This window comes from Oreochromis niloticus, linkage group LG16 (assembly GCF_001858045.2).
Source record: "Oreochromis niloticus isolate F11D_XX linkage group LG16, O_niloticus_UMD_NMBU, whole genome shotgun sequence".
NCBI lineage: Eukaryota > Metazoa > Chordata > Actinopteri > Cichliformes > Cichlidae > Oreochromis > Oreochromis niloticus.
Window position 1 is genome coordinate 25,856,662 of NC_031987.2, and position 16,296 is coordinate 25,872,957.

The following is a 16,296-nucleotide window of genomic DNA, read 5'->3' on the forward strand; positions in this document are numbered from 1 at the left end:
CAGGCCATTAGCTAACCATTCACCGGTTGTCATTTTAAAAAATTTTTTAAAAAATTAGGCAGAGGAATCACGAAGACGGCACTCTTGTATATGGAAGAGGATTATGGCCACTGGGGGGAAAAAAAAGTGTCTTTTTTTTCTCACGTCTTTTTTTTCTTATTTTCCAGAATTCTGAGATTAAAGTCAGAATTCAGAATTCTGACTTTAATCTCAGAATTCTGACTTTAATCTCAGAATTCTGACTTTTTTTCTCAGAATTCTGACTTCAGTCTCAGAATTCTGAGAAAAAAGTCAGAATTCTGAGATTAAAGTGAAATAAATAATTCTGGAAAAAAAGAAAAAAAAGACGTGCCCACTTTTTTTTTTTCCCCAGTGGCCCTAATCCTCTTCCATACTTCTACATGTCGCATCCTTTGTGTGTCATTTAGTGTTTTTAAAAGACCCGAAATTCTGCAAGATTTTTTATTTTTTTAAATTCCACCTGTGCGTTGGCATTATTTCCCTTTATTTTGAATTTGATGAAACAGAATCTCATGAGGCGTTCGTTGACTTTTCTTGAAAAAGATTTTGTTTCTCGGTGAGACAGGCCAAACCGAACACACAGGACATCTGGGAAAATAATATGCTGCTACTTTTTTTTTTAACACTAACATCCATTTTAATGGTGAAATAGCTACTCTATCTTTTTATTTCATTGGGTACCAAGTATAAATGTGCATGTGGAGGTGCTGATGCAGGTTGTGATCAGCTTTTCTTTAATTTATTGTGTTTTGAGGTTGAATGAAGTTGCAGCCACACAGTGTTAAAAGCTTTTGCCAAGACTTGATATTCACTGTTTTCCTTTGTAATGTGTTGCTAATTTGTTTTTTGGTTGTTGCTTTTTTTTTCTTTTTTTTTTTAATAAAATGGTAAGTAGTCATTTTACAGCTCTGTAATATCTGTAGCAGTTTTCTGTAATGTTGCCAGAAACTGTAAAAACTGTAAAAATGTGCATTATTCTTAGGAGTGCATTGTAAAATCATCTACCTGTGACCCAGCTTTCCAAGTAACATATTTGCACATACTAGCCATTCTCTCTCAACTCTTAGCAGTAGAGAAACTGCCTGCCACCCTGCAAAACGTCTAACATTTCTTTCCCATTACACCACTTTCACCTTCTGCAACAAGCTGAGACGTCCTCAGCTCGTCGAAGCCATAGCCGTGTTCGTCATGCTCGTACGTGTGGGATTTCGTCCCGGCTGTGAGTCACTTTTCTACAGAATTTCTTAGATGCATTTCGTAATGACCCATAGTTTGTTTCTGGTTTTTTATTAATAGGTAAATAGTGTCTGCATGTCAGATAAGGCGAGGTTTTATGATAAACTAACAGTTAAGTAGTGTTTGGTTTGTGCAATAGTACTGAGCTTAAATTAGCTTCCATGCAGTAGGGTTTAGTGGTTAGTGAGTCGTGCAGTCACCTGCAGAGCTCGGCGATGACAGCGAAAACAGGTTTCACGCTGAATGTTTGCTCTGGGTAGAGAAATCTCTCTTGTACTTTACACACTGCCATCCGTCCATCCGTGTATCACCCAGTCTGCTGTACATGTGTGATCTGAAGAGCGAGGGAGGGGAAACAAAAAACCAAGAGCAGAGGGCCTCATTCCTCATCAGGTTCCATGTCTTTTACACTCAAGATTGTGTTTTCTAACAAAACTATTTTTTACAAACAGCTCTGATAAAGATTGATGGTACTTGCTGTGTTTCTTAGTGTCACTTCCAGTCACAGTTACAGTCATTTGTGTTCATGGACACCAAAGACAATCGCTGATACCTGAAACTCACAATGTCTGTTTAAGCAATCGTAGACAGTTTGATGGTACACGGTCTGAACACTGTAATGAACCTTATCCACGAATCGTGCTTCTTTAGTCAACGTTTCAAGCCCACAAAACGGTGCCAGTTAGAGTTTTTGTTTTTTAATGATTTAAAAATTTTAAGGCTCAGCCTAATTAACGAAAAGGGAGCTTCTAAGTAAGAACTTGGCATTAATAAATTTGTCTAATTAGGGATTGCAGTCTGTACTCGCGGTGAATTTTTTAATTTTATTTGATCTTTTTTAGTTCATTTGTAAGTATACAAAAACCAATGTGATGAAGTTTGTAATGTGGCGTTTTTATAAGGGGATTATTTCCTACCAGGGCCTTTGACGTCTTCCTTGAAAGACTGTAAGCAGAAGTTAATTTAGAGCAGTGATTATATGAAAAAACACATGTTGCACACAGATAAATGAAAGGGAGTCTGGCAAATATAATCAAGGCTTCATGGTGACTGTGATGGATTTACTTAGCTTTATGGAAGTTGCTTTTCATACTCTGCTGGTTTTTAAAGAAAAAAAAAATATATATATATATACATGAGCACTCCAATTGTTCACATAACAGGGGTCATGGACGGAGGCACAGGCCTTTTTTTTTCTCTTATTCTTTTTGATTTCGGGAAATTGATTTTGACGCTTTCTGCGGTTCAGCAGCTACCACGGCTAGATGCACAACATGTTTTTGTTCCTCTAGTGGCCACGGAGTAATCATGCTGTAACAAATCTGAAAAAAAAAGTTCATGCTTAATTTGTTTAGCACAATGAACGATGGCCTTCCAAAACGAGTGAGCTCTTTGTGAACGAGCATCTCAGCCAGTGTGAGCTGCAGCGTCTCATCTCAGCTCTGCTCAGACTCCAAACCTGCTTCCTTGGCCTGGTATTGTTGTTCTCAGACTCTGTTAACTGACAAATAAAAAAAAAAGGAGGAGTTGTAAACCCAAAGCTAAGCTCCATAAGATTATGTTTGACAGTTTTTGTTTGTTTTTACCTTTTTTTTTTCTGCTGTTTTAAACATTTTCTTGAACACTAAAATTGATCTGACAATTAAGTAAAAAAAAAACTTTAAAAATAAATTTCACTAAAATTGTTCTTTGAAATTTTTTCCGTGTTTTTGCTTAATTTAGAGCTTGTAATGTCTTTTGGGGTTTTTTTTTTTTTTTGTGTGAATGCAAACAGTAATCCAAAATGTTGAACTGCCACTCCTGTTTTTACATTGCGAGCTGCAGCACCACCCTCCACCAGAAAGTGGAGGGGTGGGACAGTAAACATCTCAAGGACTCATTTTCCGCTTCGAAATGTCCAATCTGTGCCGTGTTTGATATTGATATTTTTTGTTATGATCTTGTTTCTTTCAAAGGCTTTGACCTTTCACCTCTGACATTTTCCCCTCTGTGATCTATGCAAAACATGCTCTGGTGTCTCTGGGTTGAAGCTGAGAGATGGTATGGATTGATTTTGATGTGTAAATACTGTTCATACATATATATATATATATATATATATATATATATATATATATATATATATATATATATATATATATATATATATATAAAAAAAACAAAAAAACAACGATAAGCAAGTGGGAGACGTATGTGAAATGATTAACGCAACAGAATGAAAATCATCTGAAAATCATGTCATGGTGAATGTTGTCAGAAATATTTTTCTATATTTTGAAATCATTAGAGAAAAAGAGGACACAACTTGCAAAGTGGGAAAAGCTGTCAGAAGAACACTACAAAGGGAATGTTTTTATTAATTTATAAATTTTTTTTGCCTAGCAATACAACACTTGTCCTGGTGTCTTTTCTTTGGTTTTCTTTGAACGTCGTTGAAAAGGGACTCCACCAGAGGAGATTAAAAATATCCTCGTTTTCTCATACTGCCTGTTGAATCATACAAGATGTTGGCTCGTGCTCCAGAAGAGGCAGCACCCAGTACTTGTGAGCACCAGCTCATCCTTCTGCTTGAGTAATGAGTTCAAAAACTATAAACATACAAAGTAACATCATTTCCTGTCCTTTTAAAATCCATCCGTACTTGTGGAAACATGCAGATGAATTCATGGGCATACTGTGCCTGAGACAGACAACCCCTTAAGATAGAAATTGTGTGAGATGAGACATCAGCTTGTCATGAAAGTAGAATGAAATATTGGAACAGAGTGTTAAATCTGATGCCTTGGTATGGCACTCTACTCTGCAAAAGTCTCAAGCCATTCCTCTTTTCTTTATCTTTTGTAAGGGAAATGGGGGCAACGATTAATTGAAACGTACATATAGTAGATGGGGAAAAATCCATTTGTACAATTCTTTTTTTCTTTTTTCTCTCCAGGTATGTTTTTACTCCACTGGCAGTGTGTTTGGGATCATTGTCATGCTGAAAATAATGCTATTTGGAAAGCTGTTAACGTTGGATCAAAATCAGTACTTTTCTGTGTTTATAATTCATCTATTCTGACAAGATCTCCAACACCACTGGCTGATATGGAGCCTCAAACCACGACAGAGCCTCCAGTGTGTTTTAGAGGGCTTTAGAAGCTCACTGTCTGCCGACCTCCTGACCACCTCTGTACATATTGACGACGATTTAAACGAAAGATTTGCTCCATCGCTCCACCAAACTCGTTGAATGCTTAGTAAGTGGATCAACTAAAGGGCCAGATGTAGCTCTTAGGTCCTATGTTAGGTTTTTACCATTTTTTTATGTGCCCCCCCAATTTACTGTTCATCTGCAGATAGTTTTCAGGCCTGACACTTCTTCTTTTAACCTCAGTTTTCTTACGTTTTTTTGAAGGACACACTGCACACTATGGCAAGATTTCCCAATTTTTTTATCTCGTAGCTCTTTGGAAAGGACCGTGTTGATTCAAAATACTAATTAATGGCTGTCAAACTGTGTTTCTGCATTTTTATTTTTTTTTTTATTATTTGTAAAAATGGGAACAAATGATGTTTTGTGACAAGCTGCCAGGACAAAATTGCCTAAAGATACGATTTTAAAATTGGTTCATTGTCTGTTATGAAAAGACACAACAGTGGTTCATCCCTTGAGTTAAGCGTGAATGAATCATAGGTCAGTGACTTTATAATAAAAAACCAAACACAAAGAAAAAAAAATGCGCTCCTCTGAAAATTGTAAGGTACGAGGGCTGGTCTGAAAATACAAATTGCAACAAATGCTGACTTCTTTGGAAGCACAATACAAAGACCTGAAGGGTGACTCAAGACTTTTGCACAGTATTGTAATTTGGTGAAAGGAGGAGGCAGCTACTAGAAGCCCCCTGCAGCTTTCCAAAAAAATGTGATGGATACTTTTGTTTTTGAGGCTGACTCAGACAGTAATTAGTTGCCTAAAACAGCCATTTTACTCACTGCATTTCCTGTTCATCTGTGTGAATGGTTTTAGAACATTGGTTCTAATTGTCCTTTTTTTGCTCATCCAGTGTTCCTGTGGTGTTTCAACCAGTAACACCAACAGTCATTTTTCCACGAGGAAAAACCACAAAAGTTAAAAATTAGCTAAAGTAAGTAACTATTTGGCATTTCCTTAAAATTCTGTCGGGATACATTGAGACTGAGCCGTCTAATGACTAGCAGCCATTTTCACACTGCACAAATACTGTTTATTTTTTAACTATATGTTTTAAGATTTGATATCGCTGTGTCAAAGTCATACCTGCACTGTTGGTAGTGTTTAGAGCTCTATTAGTTGAGTTATTATAAATTATTTGCGATAGACTAAGTTCTAACAATAATTTTTTTATTACACAATTATAAAATATGGGATAGAAATGAAGAAAAGCATTCTGTGTTCCTGCTTTAATCTAAGGATTTTCTGCTTTTCTCTCTTTGTAAAATTTAGATACATTTGATTTGCCCTTCAGGTCAGACAAAATGAGCATTCTGCAGTCGTCACTATATAAATGTACCACACGGCCCTAAGTTTGAAGAATTTATATCTGAATTTCTTGAATAACTAAAGTAAAAAAGTGAATTTCAGGAATGTGAGTTGAATTTGAATTAACTTGAATAACTGTATGTAACACTGTTACCTCACAGTAAGGTGGTTTCTGGTTTGAACCTTCTGGTCATGTTCTTCCTGTGCCCGTGTGGACATCTCCGGGTAATCGGGCTTCCTCCCACAGTCCAAAGACATGACTGTTGGGTTAACTGGCGTGCATGTAAAGGTGTGTCTCACTGTGTTGTCCCTGTGCTAGGTTAGCCTTCGTCCACTGGTCAGAAAAGACGTTTGGAGACATTACAACACAGTGTTTGAACTTGATTGATCAACTAATAATAATATTTGTCCCCAATCAGCATAGAGAGTATAAATGGCTTGTGTTGACCCTAGAAATCAATGTTTCATGTAGATAGCTAAGTAAATCTCTAGAATTAACGACAGCTTGAAGACTTCCATGGGTTTTCATCATAAAGCTACATGACTTATGTGTTGGTCCTTGAAGCAACGTACTGTATGGTTTGAGTTAATAGATTTACTCTGACTCTCTGCATTTTCTAAAACACACATCTTCGGTTCAAGTAAAGTATAAAGTACACAGCTAGAACACCAAGACAAATGTCAAATGTGGATCCACACAATTTGAAGTCTGCACAAAGAGGGAACTGGAGTTGGCTTGGCTGTGTCCTAGCAACAGCAAACAAGAGGGAAAATGGCACAGAGGGAGGGCTGGAGGCTGATTGTATGAGGAAAGGAGTACGGGGATGTAGTAGAGAAGAGTGGAGCAGAGCCGGTACCTGACTACAGGTAAGACATGGTTGCAGGGTTTGATGTTTTGTTTTCTTCCCCTACAATTATATTTCATATTCCTATTGTCTAGTACAATTTCAATGTTTTGCTAGTTTATTTTATTTGAAAGTGTGGGTGTTAATTTTCATTATTCATTTACTTTTTTGACATATGATGAATCCTTTGATTACGTGTAAAGTTCAGTTTTTAATTTTGTTTTTATGTTTTTGTTATTTTAATAGTAACACAAGGTTTTTTTATTGACTTTTCCTTATATGGCCTGACATTCAAAAGATGAGCAACTGGACTCCCTCATCTATAATTTACTTTGGTAATGTGAGCACAACCTTGGGCTGGTGACTTGTGCCAGTCCAACCAGAGATGGGACTACCACAGTTCCTCAGATATATACCTGTCACTTATTCCCAACATGGATAATGTTACTGGCAATGATGGTGGAAACATTCATTACTTGTTTTTGAAGGACTATGTCCAGGTAAAAGATTGGGTTCAGTGATTCATTTTGCTGCTAACAATATTTTGAAGTATTAAAGTAACAAACTGTAAGTGCTGTGGATTTCATTTTTAATTGTTAATATTAAAAAATTTAAACTGCAGACAGCAAACTTGCATTGCTACTTAAATACTTAACACCATTTGTACAGCTGATACAAATGCCACAGGCTAATACAAAAAGTAAAATAAATGCAGTCAGCAATAAATATATTTCTCTTGACTGGTATTTTAAGGACCTGTGTTGGTTGAATACCCCAAATCCTTTTCTCTACATAATCAAACAAAAGCAGAACCATAGAGCTTGATTTACTTATGATTTGTGTACAACTTTTGGGAGTTCGGCTTCAGTTTAGGTAAAAGGAAGTTATAGGACATTAGATTGCCCATAACTAGTGAAGACTAGTTCACTCCTATGACCTCTGCTATGGTAATTAATTTTTCCCACCAATGTTAAACTACTACCTGTCCCCAAATGAAGCATTTGGTTACTAGAGTAACCGTAGTTCTCTGGAAATATCACCCGGTACTCGATCGCTCTCGCCAAGAGGCACTTCCCATAGTGAGATATGAAGTGAGATTTGAAATAAAACTGCATAAAACTCACATTTAGTAGGCTATTACGGTACTCGTATCAAGCTAAAGCTAGTTGCCTAGTTGTAGCTAAAAACACTTTGTACTTATTTTGTACTGAATAGAATTTAGGTGACTTCTGAAGTTATGTCAAAATTGAACATTTGACATATTGTGGGTAATGCAATAAACTAATTTAAATTCTTTTCCTTATTTTCAATAACATATATGAGCTCACTGAACAGAACATGCAGTATAGCACAGTAATTAACTTTTACTGTAACATCAAATAGGCCTAAAAACAACAGTCACTGTCTCTTTTATGCTTCATAAGCATAAAGTCAAAAGTACACTTCAAAAAATTTTGAGGAGAAAGTTTAAAGTAGAATATCTTGTTGAAACTACTTGTTGAATTGTTACTGTTGTTAAGTATCTAAAGTTGTTTCCACATCTGACAGAAAGGTGGGATATAAATTTCTTTATGTTTACCCTGCATAAGTGCTTCTGTTGATTATGTGATGGCTCCCCGTGGTTATCACAATACAGCACACAGAGGATCGACATCTTTCACTGCTGCTTCTCTACATCACTTTGTACAGCTCATGAATAAAATATCAAAGCAGGATCAATTCGCAGGGACTGGGGAGTTGAGAAGTACTGTTGTGTTGACACACTAGCTGTCTCCTTACCTCCCACTCTCGCCCTCACTCTGGATGCTTCTGGCTGTCTGCTGCTATTTGAAATGCTAATAGATTTCTCGACACTGAACTCAAAACTTTTCTTCCTTGCCTTAGCTACTTCTTTCTACCCACAGCCTCAGCTCTCTTATGGCCTCTCTTCATATCTGTATCACCTTTCCATAAGCAGCTGTTTACTCAGAAGCACTTGACAAGTAAGCGTGCACGAAGCGAAAGTCACCTCTGCCAGACTAAATTGGTGTGCGACTGATTCATGATTTCTGTCTGTCATACACTTACGCATTACGGAAATCGTGCCTAATGACGGATAATTTCATGGGAGTGAGGTGTTTTGTAACTGGATGCCATTATCCCAGTTTTAGTACAGATGGATGACTGAATATACTGCATGTTCCTGCTCCAATACAACAAAACTAGTTAAAACACAAGAGTTTCAAATCTCATTTGAGATTATATTTTGCTATTCTTAGCAATCAAATAAACTGCCATGCTATCATACTTGTTACAGGTATTATTTAAGTCACAGGAGTTAGAAAGACTAATATTTTAAGCTACTTTAAAAAAAGAGTATAAAATCATGCATAAACGCAATGCAGTAGATGACCAGAGCTTAATTTTAGACTACATAGGTTCAAAATAAAATGCCAACATTGAAAAGAAAACTTTGAAGTATGTGCAAAAAATTACGACTCACTCCTAAAGTCATGCTGAAGTAAATCTGTTGATTTTGATAAATGCTCAGGAAATGTATACACCAGAACTTGTCAATGGTGTTGTGCCCTGAGTGAAGTTTAGATTTCTGATACTTTCATAATCTTCAGGATCCTGAATCAATACGCTTGAATTCAAAAATTGTCTAAGAAGGAATAAATGGTTCTGCTCTTTCTTGTGAAGTAACAATTAAATTTCAGTTACAGAATTATTTTAGTGACAGTGTCTAAGATTCATTTTGATTCAGTATTTCCAAAAAAATTGTTACTTTAATAATCCTAAACAGCAGGAAAAAAAAATTCTGTAAATACCCCTACTGGTCACAGCAGATGGTTGCCCCTCCCTGAGCTTGGTTCTGCCGGATGTTTCTTCCTGGTAAAAGGGAGTTTTTTTCTTTCCACTGTTGCCAATTGGTTGTCTCACTGCTGGTGTTGTCTGTTATTACTGTTGGGTCTTTACCTTGCAATATAAAGTGCCTTGAGGTGATTGTTGTTGTGATTTAATGCAATGTAAATAAATTGAATTCATTGAAATATTACGGCTCCATATTATCTGGATATAGTTTCTCAGTTTTTCACGCTGATCTTTTTTTTTTTTTTTTTTTTTTTTTTTTTTCATGTATTTATCTCTCCCTGTCATTCTGAAGGAACTAAATACTGGAAAAGTACAAATCCATCAATCCATAATGTTGGGATCATCTTTGGGCAGCACTCCCACCTCTCCAATCCCAGGCCACTGTCCAAGCCCTGATTGCCAGTCAGATGGTCATTCTTCTGTTGTTCTCCTGCATCAGTACCCTCCATGCTGGGTAACCCAGGCACAGTGTGACCTTGCCCAGGCAGAGGCAGAGCTGCGCAGGCTGCAGGAGCATCATGAAACTGAGACTGAATCTGTAAAGCGTGGTGTAGAGCGAGCTATTCTGGGAGCACGCAGAGAAGAGCAGCGCCTGCTGGAGAGGGTGGAGCAGGACCATCGGGACACTCAGCAGCGTCTAGACCAGATCCAGCGGGAGAACGTGGCAGCAGCCCGGGTCAGCCAGTCCCTGTTGGACCAGCGGCTTTGTAAATTGGCAGAACTGAAAAAGCAGATTCAGGAATTGGGTCAATCAGTTGTAAAGGACAATGGGCCAAGCCAGAACCCACTGCTGAAGGAGATTTCAGAGTTCCTACAACCATGGGAAATCTCAGTTTCTCTAAAGAAAGTGAACTTCAAACCCAGCTCACAACCGAATGCTGTCACCTTTGGAGATATTCGTGTTCAAGAACAAAGCCTTTGCCTGCATGCTGGAGGTTGTGGGCCACAAGGACAGCCATGTGCTCTTCATTCACAAGAGATGCTCTGTGAAGACACAAACTATCAAGGTTCTGGAAAAGAGAAGAGCACCCAAGGACAGGGACTTATTTCACCAACTGGCAGGGTTGTTAGAAAGATCAGCCTTTCTAACCGGGGTGATCTAGAATCAGAGGGAAAAAAGCACTCTTCTGCAAAGATATGTCACTGCGAACAGGCCGACTGGGAATCATCTCAGGAAGATGAGGTAGAATCAGTTTCCTTCCAGCCACAAGGTGAGGACGTATTTTTGGCTGTACCAACAGTTCTTAAAAAATTGGACACGGAAGACGAGGACAAGATGTACAAGATAAACAAGAATGGGAAACCTTACTCACCAAGGAATACGAGGAAATGGCTAACTGTGGCCTCCAGTAGGAAGCCAAACCTTTTACCTGAACAAAAACAGCAGCATATAAAGCTTAGTCAGTGCTTAAGTTTAGACGGTCAAGATGGAGATAAGGGAAGAGTTGGTCAAGATTCCAATTATAGACTTTTAAGATACTGCAACAGTTCCCTAACATCTCAAAGAGAACCTTCAGCCAGCCAAAGCTGCCTAGACCTCACCTCCAGGGGTCGACCACCCTCTTGCCTCAGCCAGTCTTCTGATGAACACTCTCTAGGGACGCTCGGTGACTCTGGCCGAGCACCGTCACCAACAGACAGCCTTGATTCTAGCTATACTTTCATCGTTAGCCCATCTCATGACTACAGTATGAACAGAGGCTCTTTGAATTACAGTTGCCGTTTATCAAAGTCTGCAGTGGACTTGACTCACAAGACGCGCCCATTGATTACTAGTGGGCCAATTGAGCAAGGAGTATGGGGGATTAGGGGCAGCAACTTCAAGACGAGCTTCACCTCAACCTCGCCGACTCTCAGAAGGAAATTGAAAGCCTCTGACATAGGGCAGACCTTCTCGTTGCCTTCCTACAGAGGTCACAATATTTTACACCAGCCACAGAAACAGGCCACAGCTGCTGGATCAAAACAACCTCCTGTGGCTAGGTCTTTATCCCTGTCTGTTATAGATGGTTCCTGTACAACAGAACTGGAGGCAAAAAAGTGGGGCAGAGGACAAAGAAGACAGCAAGCACTGGTGGAGTTAGAGGAGGAGTGTGACTTGTCTTCCACAGAATTTAACCCCAAAGGTGTCCATCTCATTGGACAATTTGGAAAGCAAGGTTCAGGTCGAGCTGATCTTACCCTGCCAAGTGGTATTTATGCTACACCGCAGGGTCAGCTCTTTATAGTGGACTGTGGAAATGCACGCATTCAGGTAGGTGTTATACAACTCAAACATGTGCAAAATATTGTTTTCAGTGTGGGAAATGAAATTGTCAATGAGGTTATAATTGAATTTCAACTCTGAAACAGGTGACTGATGCTCGTGGAAATGTCCTCCAACAAGTGAGCTCTCCAACTGCTGGTGGCTCTGACAGACGGTGTAGGAACTACTTTGACATTGCGGTCAATGCTAAGGGTCTGATTGCAATAAGCTGTGCAGCAGAAAGAGCTCTTCTTGTGTTCAGCAGGCACGGCCGACTGCTCCAGACCTTTGGAGGGTCTGGGTTCGGCTCTGCAAAAGATGAACTGGAAGCTCCCAGGGGTGTGACTGTAACCAGGCTGGATGAATTCCTGGTAGCTGATATCCGAAAAGGTACCCTCATTGCCCTAAAGCTTGACCCCAAGACAGGCTCCCGTCTTGAACGCACAGTGGTAACTGGATTCCACCGACCGTACTTAGTGGCAGCTTGCTTGAGCTCAGGCATGGTGGCTGTATCCGAGAGGGGCAATGAAACTGGTCGTGTACCTTGCGTCAAAGTTCTGGAGCCAAGCTGGAACACAGTTAGAGTTTTGGGTGTATGTGCAGGAATGGGACCTGTCCTGACCTGTCCCTGGGGTATCTGTATAGATACAGATGGTAATGTTTTGGTAGCAGATTGGGGGGAGCAGCACAGAATCCTTTTATACCCAGCACAGGGAGTGGGTTGGCCCATAATAAACCAGGGTTTGAGTAGTCCACGTGGCCTATCCTTGCTACCTGATGGCCAACTTGCAGTGTCAGATAGCATGCATCATTGCATTAAGATATACCAGTACAAAGCACCCCAGGACTAGAAAAAGTGTGCTGATATTAAGAAAAAGAACCCTAAAGTACAGCACTGTAAGCTGATAAATGATGCATTCGTGTTTGGCCCAGCTGCACCTATAAAAATCAAATGTCTGCCTGGATTTGTAGGCCAAAGGCTGCATCCATAATAAAAGCAAAGACTATGAAGCTAAGCTACAAAGAGAAAGGAAAGAAAAGCTATCTGGTGTTGCACTAGGCAGTGAGTGTTCCTTGTGTCATTTTTAGTTTGTTGTTGTTTAGCTGCTTTGAAGTGTTCAGGGTCAAGTAGAATTGCTGTTTGTTTGCTGTCTGTTGTTTGTAGATTAGAGTTCAGTCACAGTCTGCACAATGTCTGTGTTGATCTGTGTGCTGCTCAGTTTTCTACCAAAGCTGCTAACCCGCAGGCATGAGCACAGGCTAGTATTTACTCATGCATAAATTTAATAAAGCTATCTAATCCAGCACAAATATGAATGGACTCGCATTCATTAACATAATATTATTGCAGTTTTAAAAAAGTAGAGAATTTGTACTTTCTTATCCAGTGTGGCATTTTTATTTTCAAGTGATACAAAGAGAAGGGTGTCTGTGTTTCAAATACATCTTGTCACAATTGGATTCGGTGATTCCTGCAAATTCTACAGTTTTTCATGCTGTCACTGATTTTTACTGACAACGAGTTAAGCTCTGTGGCTCTTTTTCAGTCCACCCACTCCCTTCTTGCACAGCAGCATCTGTCAGCAGTGGAACCCGACTGTCAGCCAAGTTTTCTTTTGTGAGATGTGGCTGTTTGTAGCAGATGTTTTATTCGGCAGACGATTGTCCGTTTGGGATAGGGTAAAAGCGTGAAATTATTAAGAACATTTGCATTTGCTTTTTACAGCTGAGAGATTTTCTTTTGCAGCACCCTGTGGACATATACAGGTCAGGCATAACATTATGACTTCGGACTTGTTTGTCCAGCACATCACAGATGGGAAGATTGGATTGAGATCTGGGGAATTTAGAGGCCAAGTCAACACCTTATCCGGTCATCGGGTCATCCACGTGCTGTAAAAGAAAACATGATTCATCAGATTAGGTCACCATCTTCCATTGCTCTGTGGTCAAGTTCTGCTCACATGCCCATTGTGTTATTTTCAGTAGTGGACATGGGTCAGCGTGGCCATCCTGACTGGTCTGCGGCTATGCACTGCCACACACAACAAACTGCAATGCTCTGTGAATTCTGACACCTTTCTATCAGAACCAGAATTCACTTTTTCGGCAGTTTGAGCTACAGTAACTCGTCTTTGGGTTCAGACCACATGGGCCAGCCTTCCCTCCTCACACGTGACCCTTTCACTGATTCACCATTTCCTTTCCTGGACCATTTTTGACATATACTGACCACTGCAGACCAGAAACACCCCAAAGAGCTGCAGTCTTGGAGATGATCTGACTCAGTTGTCTAGCCATCACAGTTTGGCCCTGGTCAGTCGAAGACCCATATCGATTGGAACTGATAGCTTTAACCTAAATATTGTCCAAAGGCTGAGCTTGCTGGATAGATGTATCTGCAAAGGAGGCAATCTTCTGCCAACCTTACAAGTTAAAGGAATGAAAAATGGGTGGAGAAATGGAAGTGTGAATCATTGCACCAAAACTTAAAAATTCTAAACAGAGTTCTGTAAAAGTTGTCTCTTTAACCTCCTAAGACCCGAACTCTTCCATGGCATGCATTTTTAATTTCTCTTTGATATTTGGGCATATTGGGACCCGATGAATGTAAAAACAAAGAGTCACCAGATTTTTCTTTTACCCGATTTTTGTTGATTTTATGAGGATATTCGTTTTAAATTTTGATGAAACAGAGGCAGTATAATGTCCTCGTAAGTGGATATCAGGCCCTTGTAGAGCAAAATTTAGTATTTTGGTCTAGACAACCCAAAATGTGATGTCCACATATGTGGACGCCAGGTCCTAGGAGGTTAAGATTTAAGATGAGTTTTTTTTCTTTTTTTACCCCCTGATGTTAACATTATGACGTTCTGCAGGTTTTAAAACTATTGGGATGTATATACATCCCTAAATTCAACACTAAGACTAATACCATTTTCACCATCTTTGTTCTTATTTCAGTGCATGTTTACATAATTTTTACATTTGTTCTTAATAATTATTAATAAATCAACACTCGTTTTATTGTTGAGTTGCTGCTTTTACTGAAGTTACCTGGGATTTTTTTCTTCCTCAGAAGCCTTTCTGTCATGATACAGTCACTAGGGAACAGAGAGGTTGGAGAACATGGCATGACCAAATTACTGCAACTCTGTGCACTAAAACTGCAATCTGCCTTTGAAATGGTTTCTTTGAAGATGGGGACCAGAGTTGCCATCTTCACAATGACTTTGTTGTGCTGATAAAATGGCAGTAAGACTGAGTCAGCCTGCTCAGTCCTATTGCCTCAGAGTTTGTGATTGAATGGGTCTATGAACTCTGATAAATAAGTAAAAGTGCTGTTTGTTGCTGTCTACATGCATAACTAGTTCGATTCAGACTCCAGCTAGAGGCTCCACAAATACTGATGTACTTGCTGCCTTATGGTAAAATAACATAGATGCTCAGAAACCTTGAGAGCATCTTGAGACACCTGCAGACGAGTTGCATGGATCAGCACAGGCTGCCTGAGATTCATGGTAGTTAGTTGATTAAAGCAGACAACATGACGGCTATTTTTGGAAAACTTGGTCAACTTGTATGCTCTTTGCAAGTCAGACCAGTGCAGTCACCATGTGATTGAAAGCGGTTGCCCAGTGGTTGAGGGTTTTGAACACTCAACCTCTGAGCAACGAGAACTTGGAGGAAGCAGTCGACAGAAATAATTTCACTGCAGTCACTGATTTTTTTTTCTTCCTTTCCTTATCACAAGGTTTTAAATCCCGTTTTTCTCTCTAGTGTGTCTGAGCCATTAGATTAAGCCATGAAATGTCAAGACAGATTTAATACATAAAAAGGTACAAAAAGGTTTCATCTGTCATCTTTTTTTAACTTCATGTCTTTGGGTCTCTCTAGTTTTGATGATTTTCCATGTTAATGATATTAAAATGTAAGGAGGAAAAGTTGTGTGATCTTCATTGGGATTCAGTAGTCCACTGAATCCTGCTAATATCTTGTATTAACTTCAGGTTGTCTACAATATTAAAAGTTGACATAAACACAGTGTTCGGTTCACAATAGCGTAAACTAGATCTTCCACAGCATGAATAAATATGGGGTTTGTGTCTTTTTGTGAATTTAAAAACCAATATAGACTATGGATTTTACACTCAGAGCTCAGTAAAATTCAGCAGTAAACCCAACACAATTATGATTTTATTTGTGGTGAAAATTAATAGAATGAACTTGCACAGAGAAAGAAGTGAAGGAGGACCCTCTCGCGTCTAACGCCTACTTATTTGTATCCGTTGCCAAGTGAAGAATAACATGAGGGCTCTGTTTGCATTTTAAGTCAATTTCCTGCACATCTGAGATACTCATGCCAACCTCTCCACAGATCAAACTCCCCCTCACTCCTCCCCAGCTGTTTATCAGTACTCTTCTCTCAATGCGGGCTTCACAACTCGAAAATGTCGTGATTGCTTGGCAGAGAATGACACATGCTCTCTGCACACATTCTGTACATTTCGAACTGAGTGAAAATCACTTTCAGGAGTGTCTGTTAGACAACCAGCGGTGCAGTATGGTCATCATGTCCGGTCATACAAGGGGGG

General features: G+C 39.3%; 1 protein-coding gene across 2 annotated transcripts; it reads left to right on the top strand.

The window, feature by feature from the left end:
- The first annotated feature begins 296 nt into the window (after window positions 1–296).
- On the top strand, window positions 297–14,349 carry LOC102080961 (uncharacterized). Of its 2 annotated transcripts, XM_019353364.2 has the most exons (4): window positions 297–5,384; window positions 5,920–6,625; window positions 9,749–11,710; window positions 11,809–14,349. In XM_019353364.2, the coding sequence occupies exons 3-4, from the start codon at window positions 9,788–9,790 to the stop codon at window positions 12,550–12,552; spliced, it is 2,667 nt and encodes an 888-aa protein (XP_019208909.1). In that variant the 5' UTR covers window positions 297–5,384; window positions 5,920–6,625; window positions 9,749–9,787; the 3' UTR covers window positions 12,553–14,349. The 2 variants fall into 2 exon arrangements, with proteins under 2 accessions (XP_019208909.1, XP_025759850.1); XM_025904065.1 differs by lacking the exon at window positions 5,920–6,625.
- Window positions 14,350–16,296: the final 1,947 nt, after the last annotated feature.

Excerpts from the sequence above, each read along its gene's own strand:
- LOC102080961 (XM_019353364.2), top strand. The coding sequence starts at position 9,788 with ATGTTGGGATCATCTTTGGGCAGCACTCCCACCTCTCCAATCCCAGGC. Across the intron at positions 11,711-11,808 it reads GTGGAAATGCACGCATTCAG|GTGACTGATGCTCGTGGAAA; the intron begins GTAGGTGTTATA and ends ACTCTGAAACAG.